The sequence below is a fragment of the Plectrocnemia conspersa genome, unplaced genomic scaffold (assembly GCF_051122295.1).
Source record: "Plectrocnemia conspersa isolate PC_06_02 unplaced genomic scaffold, ASM5112229v1 ptg000009l, whole genome shotgun sequence".
In the NCBI taxonomy this organism is placed as follows: Eukaryota; Metazoa; Arthropoda; class Insecta; order Trichoptera; family Polycentropodidae; genus Plectrocnemia; species Plectrocnemia conspersa.
In genome coordinates, this window is record NW_028277173.1 from 1,847,122 (window position 1) to 1,865,409 (window position 18,288).

General features: G+C 30.8%; 1 protein-coding gene across 2 annotated transcripts in view; it reads left to right on the forward strand.

The window, feature by feature from the left end:
* Window positions 1-18,288, forward strand: part of LOC148231513 (sodium-dependent neutral amino acid transporter B(0)AT3) — a 38,150-nt gene that overhangs the window by 3,313 nt on the left and 16,549 nt on the right. For both annotated transcript variants that reach the window (XM_088191864.1, XM_088191863.1), the window contains exons 2-4: window positions 6,949-7,756; window positions 10,521-10,668; window positions 16,293-16,654. In XM_088191864.1, the coding sequence (XP_088047990.1) occupies window positions 6,949-7,756; window positions 10,521-10,668; window positions 16,293-16,654 (1,318 nt within the window). The remainder of the gene's footprint in view (window positions 1-6,948; window positions 7,757-10,520; window positions 10,669-16,292; window positions 16,655-18,288) is intronic.

Genomic DNA, 18,288 nt, shown 5'->3' on the forward strand with positions numbered 1-18,288 from the left:
TTTAGATATTTTATTATATGTTTTCTGTAATACAATAGTGAATAGTCTGAAAAAATTTTAAGACGGTATTATCCTGTTTTTGTAAACTGAAATACTGAAATTTATTTTTTCATGAGCATTTAATTAGTATATAATATATTAATTTATTTATATATAAAAATATTATATGTATATTGAATTTATGTGATGATTTTCTGACAGTAAACCGGTCCTAAAAAAAAATCCAAAATAAAAGTTTGCACAGACAAAATCGACGTGATACTTTTTTCCAGTGAAGCCATGATACTAAATTATAAAAATACATTTATAATTTAATATTCCGTAGAGGTACGTAGCCATTTCGGCTAAATATCGACCGCGTCTCGCATCCCGAATGTGAGAGGGGAGGCTGCCTACGTCACTGCCTACGTCGTAGGCGTCGTAGTCCGGTTGCGTAAACCTCTCCCGATCCCAACATTAATATATTTGCCAGCAATATAGTTGGATGTAATAAAACTTACGCCTTAGTTTCACCAGCTATTGCTATTTTATTAAACCTTCATAAACTTTGGAAAACATAATATTGTATTATACATCGATTAGTTTCTCTCCATTTCGGACACATTAAATTTATTTGCAATGACGCTACATTCAATTGCATATTAGTGTTACACCAACACATAAGCAACTCCGGATATGAGGCCGCGGAAAATTACCTTCGATTTTCCGTTTACAAACATTCTGCGACGCGAAATCCGATTAAACAAATCGGTGAAAAGTTAATCTGACCTAAGTTAGATATGTGAGGCTTCGAAACGTCGATATAACGATTGACACGATGACAACGTTATACAACCTTCTGCGATTTTTACACGATTATCTGTGTGTTGCATAACATGATGGCGATTTTAAAATAAATGAAATACGGTAATTGTTTTTGCGAAAAGCAGCAGTAGCGTGCATAGGAGTAAATATCAAGGTCACGTTAAATTAAAATTACGTTCTGAAAATGTTGGTACTGAATTTTTGAAGCTCTTACATAAAACTTGTCTTATTCGTGTTACATAATTGAAAATATTTATACATAAACAAGCTCTCTGCCAATTTTTTTACTAAAGATGTATTACACGATTAGAGGCGTAAAAAGATGGATATGTTTATTTTTATCATTTTTATTTAATACAAGCATTATTATATCTATTAGAAATAATCAAAGAATAATTTAATTTCAATAAAAATTATATGAAATGAAAAAAAAAATTATTTGGTTATACAATATTTTATTGTGTGCTAATTAATATTATACTCAGATTTTGTCTGTATTGTCTTATTTTTTTATTCGTTATGTAACATTCGTACCATGGAATGTTACTGTTTATTTTTAACTAAATTAATTTTCATTGATTTTATGAAAAAAATTATATACTCACCTTTTCATCAATAGAAAGCCGCTCTAAATTTATTGCACATACAATTTATCCTTTTCTAACCGTTTAATCACATAAATAGATACATCTCCCATGACCTTGCACACAAGTAAATTTTACGAAGAGTACGAAATTAGTCGTATAACTCTATATTCAAATTCTTAAAATAATATACATAGCATACAAGTGTATGTTTTCTATTTTTTAATACAGTTAAAAGAAAAAAGGTACAGCAATAAAAACATAACTTAGATCAAATAGTATCAAACACAATCCAATTACCACATTTACTGTAACAGTAGCTAAATATATTATAACATAATAATGTTTAAAATGATGAAATTACTTACATTTAATCCACTTCTTGTAAAACCAATAGTTCGATAATATATCTAACTTATCTCTAAATATCAACGATTGTAATAAAAATGGTTTTAATTGTATCTTATTTTGCTTTTATTCTCTACAAATTATATTCAAACACATCATCTACTGATGTATTTCTTTTCAAATATTAATACAACTAGCTAATTTATCTGAAAATACTGCTTTGTAAAAAACCGCAAACGCTAGTTAACTCCAGTGAAAACTACTACTGCGTTAATATCAACAACTAGCTAGAAATTATTATCAATTCTCTCTCAAGCAAATTAAGTATAATATTAATTAAGAGAATCTGTAAAAACAATTGTTTATTACTGTTAAAAAAATACAATTATAAATAAAATATATAAAGATATTCTCACTGCATTACTAATTAAACATTTATGTTTTCTTTAAATGAAACTAAAATGTATGAGTATAATACATAAAATAAATAATTAAAATACAAATACCAGTTTATTGGCAAAGCATCGCCATTTTATTACAATTAATTGTATGTCAGTTTAAAGTAAAATACATAGAAAATGCAGTTCATCTTAAAATAGGTTACTAGTAAAATTATAATAAATACAATTTTCTCATCTACTAATTAACTTTATTGATTAAAAAAGCACAATTAGATTCGGCTCGTGTCTGCCAATTAAATAATTTTTAATTGAGTAACCCCACACTTTCAATTTTTGTAGTCAATCGTGCAAAAAACCCACTTTTTGTCGAACTTTACAATACGTTCAAGAAATGGATCGTTTCTGTTGCATAAATACGAATATATAATTATAAATTCACATAGAAATGACATATTTTTCAAAAGCTTTATATTATTGTTCTTTACATGTATATAAATATAAACATAAATATGTTATTTGTATGTAGACTTTACCTAATTATTGTTCAGTTCAACAATACATGTTTATATTTATAATAATGTCGCCACTACACATCTGCCTATATAAATGAATAATTATGTTATAACATTTGATTATTATAAGTAGATTGTCATTAGTATATTTAGAGAATATTATGCTAGCGATATGCTTACAGATCTGTGATTATTACTAGAGACTTATTTTGGTTATATAACTTTAGATCAATGCTTAAGAACGAGGTAAAGAAAATTAGAGCCTACAAATAAGTAGTGTAAATCGGTGACATCTATTTTATTAATTATAAACTATTATTACAGCTTATAATCAATATATGTTACTATGAACTAGCTCATTTTTTTATATTCAAAGTGTGAGTTTAGGAAAAGACAGGAAAATCTAACCTGTGATGATCGATCGGAATTATAATTATATAATAATCACTAATTCCAATTTTCTGGATACGATATAAATAAAAAATACATGGGTTTAAATGGAATTAGAACCGAGGTCTTTCTGCCTTAAGTCATCATGGTTATTACGTCTCCCAGTTGATATTATAATTGACTTGAAATGATGCCCACAACGATTTTCCGTGTTTTAATCGATTATTTAGTAATGTTACTTTATTTGTTTGAGTTTTAACTAACTCGGAAATATAATTAAATGTATAATTAACAATGTGTGCACTTGTTATATTTATAAATATATTATAAGGATCATATATTTATAGTTAAAACTAGCTGTCGGTACCTCACTATCGTGAGGTACCGAAGCTAGCAAGTGTGCGAATACCGGACCCTAAACTTTTTGGGTTTTAAATTTTATTATTTCTTCGTTCTGTTTGTTAAATTTATTTAGACATTAAAACTATTGTGTAGCTTTGCGATTTACAATATAAATAAGAAGAGATCGCACGTGCGCGTCCGAGAGATATGCAATTGATCCTAGTGCATATTTTACTGTTTCCGCGTTAATGCGTAAATCTGTGCATTACATAGACAAATATTTAATGATAATTAAATTAATTCAGTCTATAAAATACTATTTAGAATTTTTAATGCAATTCAAAATGGGCTTACTATACAGCTAAATATTTCCAGAATATACCAATTTATATTATTCAAAGTTAGATTTGTTACTTACATATTTAATAATAAAACTAAATATTGTACATCATTTAAGATTAGATTTAAAACTTGGTTAGGTAATGTGATACAACTAAACATTGCATTACGTTTTAAAATAAATTTGCACCTTACGATATTAATAAAACAAAATATACCAAAATGTTTGCAACATAAAAAATAATATTAAAACGTAGCATTTTGTATTATTTAAAAATAGGTTTGCAGTTTAAATAATAATAATAATGAATAGCATCGGTTGTCAATATCATAGTTTTACCTTCAAAACATGATTATTTATTAATGTTTATCTTTCCAATAGCGTTCTAGCTAAAATGAGTGACATGCACACGACAAAGGCAAAGACAATATTATTTTAATTTTCGTCCAGTATATTCGGCACCCATATTTTAAGCATTTTTAATTTCACTCTCTCTCTCTCTCTCTCTCTCTGTTTTAAGTGGTACATAACCGTTGGATTACTAGCGCCTTGAATTATTGCGCTTTGTTCTGATTTTACTAACGCCTTCAGACACCCACGTCCTTATTCATCTTCAAAGCTTTATAGTTTTATCAACATTATTCGTACCAAAAGTATTGTTTAGACTACATACACCAAAAAATGTGTATTATACCAATAAAAGTACAATGAGTAGTCAACGTTGCAATAATTTAATGTTTGATTTTCTTTCTGCTTCAATATTGATCGACCAATTGATATTATTGCTTGGTAGAAACTTTTCAGATGGAATTTCCATTGAGTCAGAAGTTTTAATCCCATTCCTCTTTGCATATTAAATGTGTTTTTTCAACACATCAAATATGAAATATTATTTTATAGGATCTTTAAAATTCAGTACATAATAAAATGGTATATTAAGGTACTTTATAATTGTAATACTGTCAAGAAAAAACTTATGCAATTATTATTAAATTAAGGTTTGGTTGTGAAATAAAGAAAACATTGAATAAATCGATATAGTTTTAGATCATCAGCAATAAAATAAACATATTAGAAATTTCGTTTATAAATAAATTTTATGTAACCGTAAAATATTCAGATTCAGTAGTATTTTTTTTTACTTATAATCAAATTTTATTTAAAATACTCTGCGTGTTCTTAAAGGTACAATGTTTATTGATTATAAAATATATTATATATACAACAGCTTTGAAATTCGCCTTACAATTAGTTTAATTATGTGTTAATTTTCGCCGCAGTATTGCGTCACGTAATCTCTAGAATATCGGGTTGATCTCTTGGGATTTAAGTTACTTTTTAGTCGAAGCGGAAAACGGTGGCTTTCTCGGGCTTCTAAGGTTCGTCTCGGTCGATATTCGGCATAGCTCTACTTGCTGTTAATCCGATAAACTTACATTTCTTTCAAATCAGAATTTTAAATGTGTCTAGAAAATTTTCATTATTAATTCAAGCTTATATACCCCTTATTAGATAGGTGTCTAATATCCCTTCTAGTTCTCGATCGTCTGGCTAATGCGATGATTCGGGGTGGAAACAGACTATTTGCTATTGTCTGTTTCGGCTGTCTTATGCTTTTAAATTATTATTTTAATATCCGCTCAGATTAATTATAGTATTTTAACGATAAACCACTGGTATAAGCCAATACATCATTCAGATTTTTCCTAGGAGGGGGGAGGGGGAGGTAAAAGTTGGTCAGTCAGTGGTCGTTTTTCTAATATTTATATTTAATTAAGTTTCATATTATGATATTTTAATTATTGATATGCATTTTTTGAGGAAAATTTAAAAAGTCCCTTTTTAGAATCCATGTCAAAAACAATAAAATCGTGCCGTCGCCGTTGCAATGGAAACGCTAATAGTGTGTGTTCTGTTCTAATAATCAAAATTATCATATTTAATTGAAACTTTTATTTAAATAATCTTTGTAAAAATTTCGCCTAAAATAAAAATCGTATCTATAGTAAAAAAATTGAAGAAAAATAATTTAAAATCAATAAAATATTATTAAAGAAAAAAGTTTTTGTATGAAAAAAATTAAATATAAATTTAATTGATTTTTTTTAAATTAAATGTTTTTTATTTTCTATGGTTTTTTTTAGCTCTTTTTAAAAATCATAGAAATTTTTTTAAAAAGTCAAAGTTTGTTGATACTGATTATTCAAAATAATAGATATAAAAATTATATAAAAATACTGAAATCTAGATAATTCTTGAGGCATTTGTCAAGTAGATTTTTTTATGAAATCTTTGATATTTTGAAAAATATTAAGTCGAAGCTACCCATCTAAACCATCTAAACTATTTACAATCATTTCCCGATACGCCTAAATGCAGACTTATCTCCCTTTTTAATTTGCGTTTACCTACCTGATACTGTATACATGTATAAACATGGTTTTATACATATATGTTAAAGGCAAAGCGTGAATTTAGAAAATCCATACATTATCTAGGCAATGTATGCACTGTCAATTCACTTCAGTTTGACAATCAAACTAATCGCGAGCGACTAAATGTAAAGCCAATAACAATTAAAATAGCGTTAGGCAGGTAAGGTGTGAACGAGAGTTGATCAAAACAGTGAACACCCCATGAATATCTCTCGACACTTTAAAGTAGGGTTATATAAATTAGCAACAAGATTTACGTTACAAAAATGGTTTAAAATACATATTAAATGTATAAATGATTGAATTTTATTAACTTTGCCAAAAACCACAGTGAAAGCATACAATAACTAGTCACATTGTTTATATTTTTTGTGTTTCAATACACACATTTATTTTATAAACAATATAATTAGTTGCTCTTTTACATAATCCTTCTTTAAAGTAGCTTCGTCGCAGAGAGTTATTCATGAGGCGTTTACTGTTTTGACCACATTACCAATTCAACGCTATTTTTATTGGCTCTAATATTAGTCGCTCGCGATTAGGTTAATTGTCAAACACGCTCGTTTATCAAATCTTATTCGTTGACAATGTAACTAGCTCATGTCGGAGAGTCTATAAGTGCATTGTTAAAGCATACATTATCTAGTGAAAGTATATACGAAATGTAGCATTGTAAGCTTTAACTAAAACTCACTGTTAGTGCATACTTTGTCTAGGCATTGTATACTTTATCGAAATTTAACACTTATACAAATATTAGTAGATACTCATCAGATATCGTTTCCGCAGGCGCGTTTCTGATTCCATTCGCGGCTATGCTGGTGCTCGAGGGTATTCCGCTGTTCCTGATCGAGATGGCCATCGGGCAGAAGATGCGACTGGGTGCCTTGGGCGTCTGGAACACCATCCATCCATGGCTGGGAGGCATCGGCATCAGCAGCTGCGTGGTCACACTGTTCGTGGCTCTCTACTACAACGTCATCATCACTTGGGTGTTCTTCTACCTGTTCAACAGCTTCCAGTCTCCGCTGCCTTGGGCATCGTGCCCTATGCAAAACGGCACCCCAGTGGATGAATGCGTCAAGAGTTCGGAGACGGCTTACTTCTGGTACCGAACAACGCTGGATGCAGCTCCCTCAATGGACGAGCCAGGTGGCCTCAAGTGGTGGATAGTGCTCTGCCTGATGCTCAGCTGGACGGTGGTGTTTCTGATCGTGATGAAGGGGATCCAGAGCAGCGGCAAGGTGGTCTACTTCACGTCCATGTTCCCCTACTTGGTGTTGACGATCTTCTTCATCCGAGGCATAACGCTGAAGGGCGCGGGCGCCGGCCTTATGCATATGTACACGCCCAAGGTGGACAAGCTGCTAAATCCTACGGTGTGGCTGGACGCGGCTACGCAGGTCTTCTACTCATTCGGGCTAGCATTTGGCTCTTTGATTGCCTTCGGCAGCTACAACCCACCTAAGAACAACTGCGTCAGAGACGTGCTGCTGGTGTCGGTGTGCAACGCGGTCACTGCGATCTACGCCAGCGTCGTCATTTTCGCCATCCTGGGCTTCAAGGCGTCGGCCAACGTAGACAAGTGCATAGAGCAGTGAGTCATTTTTTAAAATCAGTATTAGACTCTAAATCGTGTTTTATTTAGTACATATTTTTTATCCTTACTTCAAGGATGTTAAACATCGATGCGGTACGCGTTATCAATAGCAACGGCAGCGAAATCTGCATCCACTTGTTAATTTATACCAAATCGGTACGATTCGTGACCATGACAACGCGGCCAACTTTCACAAAAAAGATGTCGATTCCGACAAAGTTTGGCATGTCAGATGATCTAACTCGATTATCCCCAAGTTATTTGATACAGATTATCTATGGAGATGCGCTTCCTTCAATGTTTGCCGTTTAGTTTCAGAAAATCTTATTGATTATCAGAATATTCAAACGATCTCTGTGAGAACATTCTTAAGTATCTAGAAATCAGTTTAGGGAGCAATTTGAGATTCTTTCTACACGTAAACGACGTCTGCAAAAAATCTTCCAAGATGTTCGACTCTGATATGAAGAACTATATTTTTTTCAATTGCAAAGAATATTTATTTTGCAATCTCCAAATAAATACTCCGCTTTAATCGAAATATTTTTTTTAAATCGTTTTTGAGATACTTATATATGAAATTACTATCCTAGCGTCTTTCTTTAAGAAGCGTTGGGATACGATTCTCATTTCTTTAAGTTACTGAGTTCTGTTGGTAATCAAACTATTGCCAAAAAAGTCCAGTTTTAGGTTATGGAACATCTTAGAGTCGCGATCGTGTCCTCATTCGTTTTTCGTCATTGTACCTGCTAGTCTGATTTATAGCATTTTTTAAAAATATTTTATAGTTTTTCCATTTTTCATCTACGGTGAAGTATGTTTTGATCATTATGACGCGTTGGTCTTAATTCAAATTTACAATCGTACTATTGTACCGCTCGTGAATGTACAAAGCTGTAAGATGCGCGCAGTCCGATCTAATCTGTGACCATGCCAACGCGGGCAACTGTGTAAGGTGCGTCATAAAACCATACTGTAGTGTTGTTCATAGTTACTCTTACCATTTAGTAATACTATTTTTGCTACCGTTTCCGCGTATCGCGTCGGTCTGCGTCTCTAACTTAACTTTTCGCCTCCATTATGAAAAATAGAAACAATACCTCTAAAGCAGTTTTCCGCAAGCTTTTTGGTATCGCGGACCCCTTACAAAATATTTCAAGTTCCGCAAACCCCCCCCCCCTCTTTTAATAAAAATGTTTTTTCAAAATTCAACACTTTTTCTAAAATTTTATATAAAAAATATAGAGATGTAAAAATATTATAAATAAAACATACCTAAATTTTACTAAATATTTTACTCAATTTAAAAATCAATTATAATGAATAAATATTTGCACGGCGCAACGTTAAAAAATCACGAGTTTTACTCCACACTGCGTTATCCGTGACAGTTGTGGACAGTTGCGAAACGTCCATTTGCTGTTCAAATCCAAACCTAACCTAAGCGAATATAATTGTATGATGGTTATTTTTTAGGTTAGGTTTGGATTTGACAACTCGGAATATGCATTCCATATAATAGTCGTAATTGCTCAAATGCAGTGTCACAGGTAACGTATTGGGGAGTAAAACTAGTGGTATTTGAGCGTTGCGCTGTGCTAAAATAACCTAAAAAATCAATATTTAACAAATAAATATTTTTTAAAACCACTCAATCAAAAATGTATTCATATTTAAAATTAATAAACATTCTCACTGCGCAACCAATTCCAAAAATGACTTCTATATTATATTTATGATATAATTTTATTTTATAAAGATAAAATTACTATTTATTTTATTAATAAAATATCTTAATTTTATTTTAGGATAGAAGCACTTTCATGCTGCAAAAGTTTCGACATTACATTTATATGTAAGAGAGTCAAAAATGGCTTATTTCTTATAAAGCAAGCGTAGTGAAATAAACTTCAGTACTTTGAAATAAAATACCAAAAATTTCACACTGCGTAGCAAAATTATTTTTAATTACTCTTTCAGTATTTTTCTGGCAAAAAGTATTTTCTAAATATGAATCACAAAATTGCACCGAAGAACAAGTATTCCAAGCCTTCTAGAGTTCTTAATTGTTCATATATACTAGGCCAATAGTTTAGAGAAAGATTTAATGTTTCATATATTATTAATGTCACTGTGAAAAATAACTATTGATTAATTTCTTTCGCATATTTGTTGTTGACATTGGTATTTATAGTTGACGCATAAAATATTTTTATTATTCGAGTTAGCATATAACGAATAATTGCTTACTTTTCAAAACATTGTTCTTAAATTCAATAAAATATCAATTATGGTATTTTAAAACGAAGATTCAAGCATATATTTTCTGCATATTCTTTATGTTCGTCATCGTTGAAGAACTTTGCTTAAACAATAGTGGAAATTAATAATATAACTGCCTTCTAAATTCTAAATATTTTAGTTGCGATTTCGTTTCAAAAAGTATCATATAAATAAGATTATTAAGTTTTATTATTACAAAATATGTATATTAAAAATATTATAATGTTGTGTTATTTTGTATGATACATTCATACTCAAAAAAATTGTAAGGTTTGGAAATCTCTGCTCTAATTTGTCTCAAACATAAAGATGACAAATGTTAATAAGATCTTGGCAAACTATTTCTTATTCGTTCATGCTTTGCAAGTACTTTGCCAAATTTAAGTTTTCTCGGATGAAAACACTAAACAGCTGTAAGTCTTAGACACACGCGTATGTTAATATATAGCTAAATTTCTATATTCAATTCGTTTTACAGAAACATGGGTAAGCTATTCCATCACGGAGCCATCGCAGCTAAGAACGTAACTGAAGAAGCGTACCAGATCGCCGTCGATAAACTGGACAACTTCACCTCCGTTTCTTGGGGGATAAGGGAGTGCAGCTTAGCCGTGGAGTTAGACACGGTGAGTTATATAAGTTACTCTCTAAAATACGAAATATTTTAAAAGCCATGACGCAATCGACCGGCCCTCTTTCGGTTGAGAGACGACAGGTTTGGCATTATTCCAATTGGGCAGCGAGCGTCGGAGGTTTGTCCATAAATTCCATTGAATCTTGTTATGAACAGACTCAACAATAGGGGGGGGCCTTACATGGTGTAAAGCTTTAAATAGCGAGCTCTATGAATGAGAAATGTACACTATTAAAAATATTCCTTTAAAGCCGGAAATTATTTATAACTATATGTTTATTAATTAAAGCGTTATATTTTTAACTACAGTTTATTTATATTATACAAATTTGGTCGTCAAAAGCTTTCGTAATATTACTTTAATTATTAAATTTCGTTTATCGTAAGTATAAATCTTTAGGGAAAAGGTCAGGGAAATATGGGGGATGAGGCAAATTTTACAATTTTAATTCGTTTAATTTTTCAACAGTAATTAGTGAAGATTGAAGTCTCTCATTATCATGGAGCAATATTGCTCCAAGTCTGTGTATCAACATCGAATCTTCTATGGTTAATTTTATAAGCATGGTTTTAATTTTTCAACAATATTGTTTCGCTGTAACTCAACAAAAACTTTTTTCATAATGAATCTTCTTATACATAATGTATTTTGTGTATACAATGTACTCGTTACAGATGTTGGGACCACTACCTGAAAAAAAATCCACAACGTGACGATTTTTTTGTCCATCCACGCAAATACTATAAAATTATTATTTGTTAATTTCTATGTTACAACTTCTCCCTTGCGTATTTTTTTATTGCTTGTGTTAGATGAGAGTCTAGCATCCATAGCAAGACTTTTATATTGAATAACTAACTGTTTACATAAGCCTCTAAAAATGATTACTTACTCTTTAATTATAAAAAATATTAGCTATTATGCAAAGAGCAATTGTTATATTTTATCATGTTGGAAAAATCTGGATTTAAAAAAGGCTTTGCGTATCTAAAACTTTAAGAACCATTATGTTAACCGAAAACATTTTTTTATAAATTAAATTGGCTATTGATGTTACTCACAATGTGCTCTCACCGAAAGCATGATATATTTAAATAAAGCTGTGAAAATGCTCGGTTATCTAGTATGACACAATAAGGGATGTTCGAATGAATCATATGTATGTACGCAAAAAACAATTACCACTTCTCAGAAGTCAAAAATTCACGTCAAAAGCAATAAAATAGTGTCGATGCCGTCGCAGTGGGGACGCTCGGTAACGAGCGTCCCCACTGCGACGGCACCGACACTATTTTATTGCTTTTGACGTGAATTTTTGACTTCTGAGAAGTGGTAATTGTTTTTGCGTTCTCCTATTGACCAAAATTCAGTTTGAATATACATACTTTGACCAGCGCTCTAATATCAGAATGTACTTTTTATTCCGCTTAAACTCTTCTTAGAGATGAGTTTGCTTAGTTTGTATTTAGATTTGACCCAATGAAAGTTTTAAATCTATAATAAGAGCTTTCATTAGTAACGTTACGTTTGGATTTTTTGACCAACTTTTTTATAGCTATCATATTTTTAAAACATAGTGTAATATCGAAGTGCAGACAAACTATGGAGCAATATGCGAGATGCGACATCTTCTACCGCTTATTACCCTGAGTGAAATATTTTGGACTTGACATAGTAAAAGCTCTAAAACTAATTATTGTTTTAGAACTTTTATTAGGTTAGGTTTGGGTTTGAACACAAAATGGACGTTTCGCAACTGTCAAATAGTTTCATAGACATTTTAGAGCAGCATATAATTTCAATTAGATTATATTTTTGCTAGTAGAAATATATATCTACTAGTGAAAATATATTTAAGTTTTACTTGAATAAAGTTGAAATCATATAATTTTACTAACACCTCCAGATAATTTATATTTTCACTTGTAAAAACATATATCTACCGGTGAAAATGTATTTCAATATAATTTCACTGAAATGATATATTTAAAAAAAATTTTTTGCTTAGAGGCGGCCATTTTATTGAAATTATTATTCATTATTAATTGAAATACGTCACATCTTCGAATAATTAAAAATATTCCGAAGATATCTTTAAATTTATGTGTGTTTTATTAAGAAAGTTCAGAAGCTGAACTTGCATCACCTTTTATAATATATATGATGTCCTTTAGCATAAACATTGTATCGCAAAAATCTATCGTACAACTGAAGGACTACTCTTAATTAAAATAAAACATTTATTATAACTCTGAATTTAATGCTCTCAAAATATTAAGTTGAATTAAAAATAAAAAAGGTACGTAAATGTAAAAATAAATATTTTTAGGTTGAGAACCATGGATAACAATTTTTTACACGTCTAGGTTTTGAGCGGCTGTTAAAAAATTGTTTCCAAAATCCATCGATGGATTAACAGATTTTACGACGAATTCAGTAATTTAATAATTCCAGGGGAAAAGTGGTTAGGATTTACTAAATCTTTTTACCGTAATATATTGATAAAAAGTATTTCCGAGTTGCTAACGAAATAAAATACATGAAATTTGATCTTTAAGTCATTTAAAATGGCGTTAAAAATATAAAATATATTGGGCATGACATGGATGCCTTTGGACTGTAATGGTAAAACCATTTTGAGCATAAGATACATATCTTTGGACTTCTAAAGGTTAAGAAACGATCGATGAATAATTCTTTCAGAATATCACCACATTGTTTTGGAGCTTCTTTATTGTCTAAACATTTTCTTGATTCATTTTGGTTATCGTAAAGATTCCACTTCTTATTGCAACAGAGTGTTGTGTTATAAAGAGTGGGTCCCTATTATTTATAAGAACTAATGAGACTTTGAAACTTGCTGTTTTTCGTCTATTTTTCCCCATCTTTCCTATAGCATCAAAATGTTTCTTAGTAGGTAAGTACAATTTACACAGCAGATACTATTTTTCTGCTGTGGTAAATTGTACTTAATAAAATAAACTGTAACCAGATTTTCCAGCAACTATTTTGGCTACAAAGTCACACCCCTTCGCCCTCAAAATTCAAAAGTTTATCTTTTTGCATGTTCAAAATGGTCGTTAAAATGACTTCTAAATTAAAAAAGTTGTATTGTATGTGGAATGTTTCTTCCACGGTCTCATTTCTAAAGTTCACTAATACAAATTTTTAGTTTTTTATAATTATCTGTCTAATAGTACCTTCACCAAATCCAAGTTTGAGCTTTTTTATACAAAATCCGTACATCTTTTACCTGTACCAAAACGTTTAGGAGCGGTAAAACAAGTTTTACTACAAATAACTCTTGACTTGATATGAAACAACCTAATAAATCCGTCAAGCGAAGCAAGATCTGAATAACTTTGCTATTATACAAATAGTATATGTATTTGACTAATGTTTTTTTGCTTAAATGCTTCTGTACATTCCTATACTTTCTTCTTCCAAATTTCTTTAAACATATACATTTATGCTATGTATAATATTTGTAAAATTTATAAATAGAGTTATGCGAAGAATTTCGTACTCTTCGTAACAAGGTTAAATATTCATGCGATTGAACAGTTTCTGTATTTTATTTCATTACAAAAGGATGAGATATTTCTGTTATAAATTCAAAACCACTTTCAGCATTGCCAATTCTCGAATGTTTTCAATCACTTAACTTTAGTGTTTATATACCACTATTAAAATTGCCAATTCTTATTTTTCAGTTATCAAAACTATTAATTATTATTTTTCATCTCTATTTTTAGAAGCAAACCCATGGTGATTATCACCTGAGATTTAGGAAAAAAGCACGAATTCTCATGAGATATTTTAGGAAAGTGATTGTAATTCCACTGTGGGTGTTGTTTTATTTTATTCTATACGTTAAAGTAATGCGTATTTGTGGTTTCTCTGAGGTTATTCATCATTTTTCCATTCACGTATGTAGAACGGTATCATAAATAGAAAACTTGTATGTAAAACTTATTATGAATTAGTTGTGTTTCATAATGACAGTATTGCAATCATAAAAAAAAATTGTAATCACTAATATAAATTATTTTGACTGTAAAAATACTACATTAATAAATGGTACTATTTTACCGTTCTTAAAGTATTTTTATATTTAATTAATATGAATAATATGATTTACATGCTTAAATATAGATATATTTCACATATATAATATCTATAATATTATACTGTATTATTTTAATCATACATTGTATGTATTTATTAATCAAAATTTCTCGAGAATTCCCTATAAAATTGTCACTTACGCCAGATTTGATAATGTTTGTATTAGACAAAAACAAGGAGTCTGATACCGCTCTGAATTATCGGCATTGACCAAAGGATCAAGGTCTAGAGCAGGGCTCGGCAACCTATGACCCGCGAGTCACCAAGTGACTCATTTCAGTTCTGCAAATATTATTTCTTACTATGTTACGATGTCAATACTAGACCACATATATAGTTGTTAGGACCAAAAATATTCATTGACCAGAGTAGTCTTTTTAATAGTCACATTCTAATTATTTTGACCCGCAGCCAAAAAAGGTTGCCGAGACCTGGTCTAGAGAGTCACTGGACTTCTTCTTTTTTAAGGGCAGATGTTTTTTAAAGTAACCTAACAATACTGTTACCTGTTTTATAACTATAGAACAAATTATTTAACAAATGTTATATTCATTTTGATGAAAAAGGGTATGAGTTTCAATTATTTTTCTTAATTTTTTTTATGAGCCATTATGATTATGGGCGTTTATATCTATAGATTTTTTTCCGAATCCATAAATAGATATTAACAAATTAACTTCGCTAAGTATTTTTACAATAAATAAGTGCAACTTTCTGAGCAAAACTGACACATCTTTTAACAGCTAATTATTTTTTAATAACTCCCAAGGATTTTTTTAATCCTGGCAACCGGGATTGAAAATTCGTGGAATTCCGGAAATTCTATTTAAGATATTGAAAATATCAAAGGACACTCAAAAATGATTACCTCGCACATTTTTATATTTTCACGTTCCGGTGTTTGAAACGTAAATCCCGGGAGTCTGGATTATAAAAATTAGAAAAAATCTTGGATAGGATCCGCTAGTTGTAGCATGTGTCGCAAAAATACAACATTAAAAAATACACTTGAATATTCATATCAGATATCGAAAAGGCGTTTGACACAGTATGGCACGATAACATTATATTAAAATTACTGAAATATGTTATGATTTTAATGTCAAATATTTAATAACAATTTTATTTAAACTTTAGATTTAGACCATAGATTTATTTTTAATTACTAATAGAAGAGCCACGTATTCGTGACTCTATTGCTCCAATTTACTCATTCTGCTAGGGAAGCTAGGTAATTGTAATAATATAATATATCCCATGATACCTACTGCCAAATGGCAAGCGATAGCTCGAGTGTCTCGAGCTATCACTTTCGCATAGTCAATGCAAGCATTCATAACATTCACACGAGAGTTAAAACAATCGCATTGTTTTTCTTAACTTTATTAACATTAACATTTTAGTTTTAGTTAGTAGGTTTTAGAAATATTTTTTTCTTCCAGAATCTCTTGCACAGTATCAAAATGTAACTAACTATCGTATTGTAGGCCGCGGAGGGGACCGGACTGGCTTTCATCGTGTTCACTCAGGCGATCGTGGAGCTTCCCGGAGCGCCGTTCTGGTCCATCATCTTCTTCATGATGCTGCTGTCGCTGGGTCTGGGCTCTCAGATCGGCATCCTCGAAGGCATGCTGTGCACTATCTTTGACATCGACATCTTCAAGCGGATTCGAAAGCCATACGTGACGGGCGCCGTATGCCTCTTCTGCTTCTTCGTGGGTCTCATCTTCACCACCGGCGCTGGCGAGTATTGGCTCAAGATGTTCGACTCCTTCGCCGGTACCATCGGCCTAGTGGTGGTCGCCTTCCTCGAAATGATATCGGTCATCTACGTCTACGGACACGAACGGTTAGTCTATTTTGCGCTTCGATTCATTGTGTGCGTCTGCAATTTGCGTTGCTCCAATTTATCTTCATTGAAATTCAATTCAATGACAAAATCAGTTTCGCTCGAATCGCTGACTGCTGCTTTTAATTGAAAATGCACCAGCAAAACAACTATTGTTTGCTATCCTATTTCAATTGAAATCAAATATTGATTAGAAAAACAATCGTAGCTTTTCTATTATTATGTATCAACATTCACCAAAAAAATATTTCAATATTACGTTGGGGCGACAATGATTAGCATTACAGTAAATGCATGATTACGATCATTTTTGAATGTGATTAAAAAATTATCACTTATTAATATTTTTGATATATTATGTTTAGATTGAAATTAAAAAATAACTTTTAATATTTATTATTCCTTATTTATTATTCAAAACAAATCATGTGCCAATGCTCATTTAAAAGCAGACTTCGCGGTTTTTTTCAATGTTATAATTCAGTGATTACAGTAATTGTGCGATTAAGGTCTTTTGAAAATACTAATATAAATTTTAGAACACATTATTAGATGTGATTTAAAAATATGTATATCATTTAGACATTTATATCTGTTCCTTTTCTATTATTCAAAACAAATTATGAGCCAAAGTTATTTTAAAAGCATAATTTACGAGTTTTTTCACTATTATATTTTAGCGATAATGATGAGCGTTGCAGTAAACACACGATTACGATCGTTAGCAGAAGATAATATATAAATTTTAAAAAAGACCAATACTTGATTTGTTGTATTTTATTTTACTAACATTGCTTGTAGAATAAACATATTTTTTCGTTATTCAGTTAGATACATTAAATATTGCACTTTTGCAAATTTATTTTGTATCAATAATTGCTAACATTGTCCCACATTTTTTAGACTACAATAAATAATGCATTTATTATTTATATTATATTAAGCTGAATTTCACCGTTGCTTTGATTATTTTTTTTGCAATGATGTGCAGATTTTATATTATAGCAAATTGAATAATTTTTTCGCTGGTTTGTATTTTTAGGAACTATTTTGCTTATAATAACCATTTTTTTTGTATATACAAGTAGTACAAATCAGTCATTAAGAAGAATTTCATGAGTACGCTTTTGCCAAATAAACCTGTAATACGCTTTTAAAATATTTCATTGTTTTAATAATATTCACTACTCTTTTCAAAAATCTGCATATTTGAGAATACCGATTCTTGACAGAACAATGCATTGTTTCTAATTGTATTTTTATTATTATTACAATAAACATTGCACTTTGTATGAAACTGAACATGACAATAGATTTTAAATAATTAAAAACTAGAAATATTATGTGTACTTATAAGCAGTGGCGTAGCTAGGGTATGTGCCACCCGGGGCAATCCTTAAAATTGCCTTCCCCCATACATTTTTTGCAGGGTCATAAAATCAGCATTTCTTAAAATAATAAATTGATTTAGTTTATTCAGGGTTAAGAACCACACTAGACAATTCCATCGCGAATATGCCGCCCCCAACCAAGTGCCGCCCGGGGCGGCCTGACCCCTTCGCCCCCCCCATAGCTACGCCACTGCGTATAAGGAGTTAAAAATATGCATATTTGAGAATAGTAGTAGTTCTTAG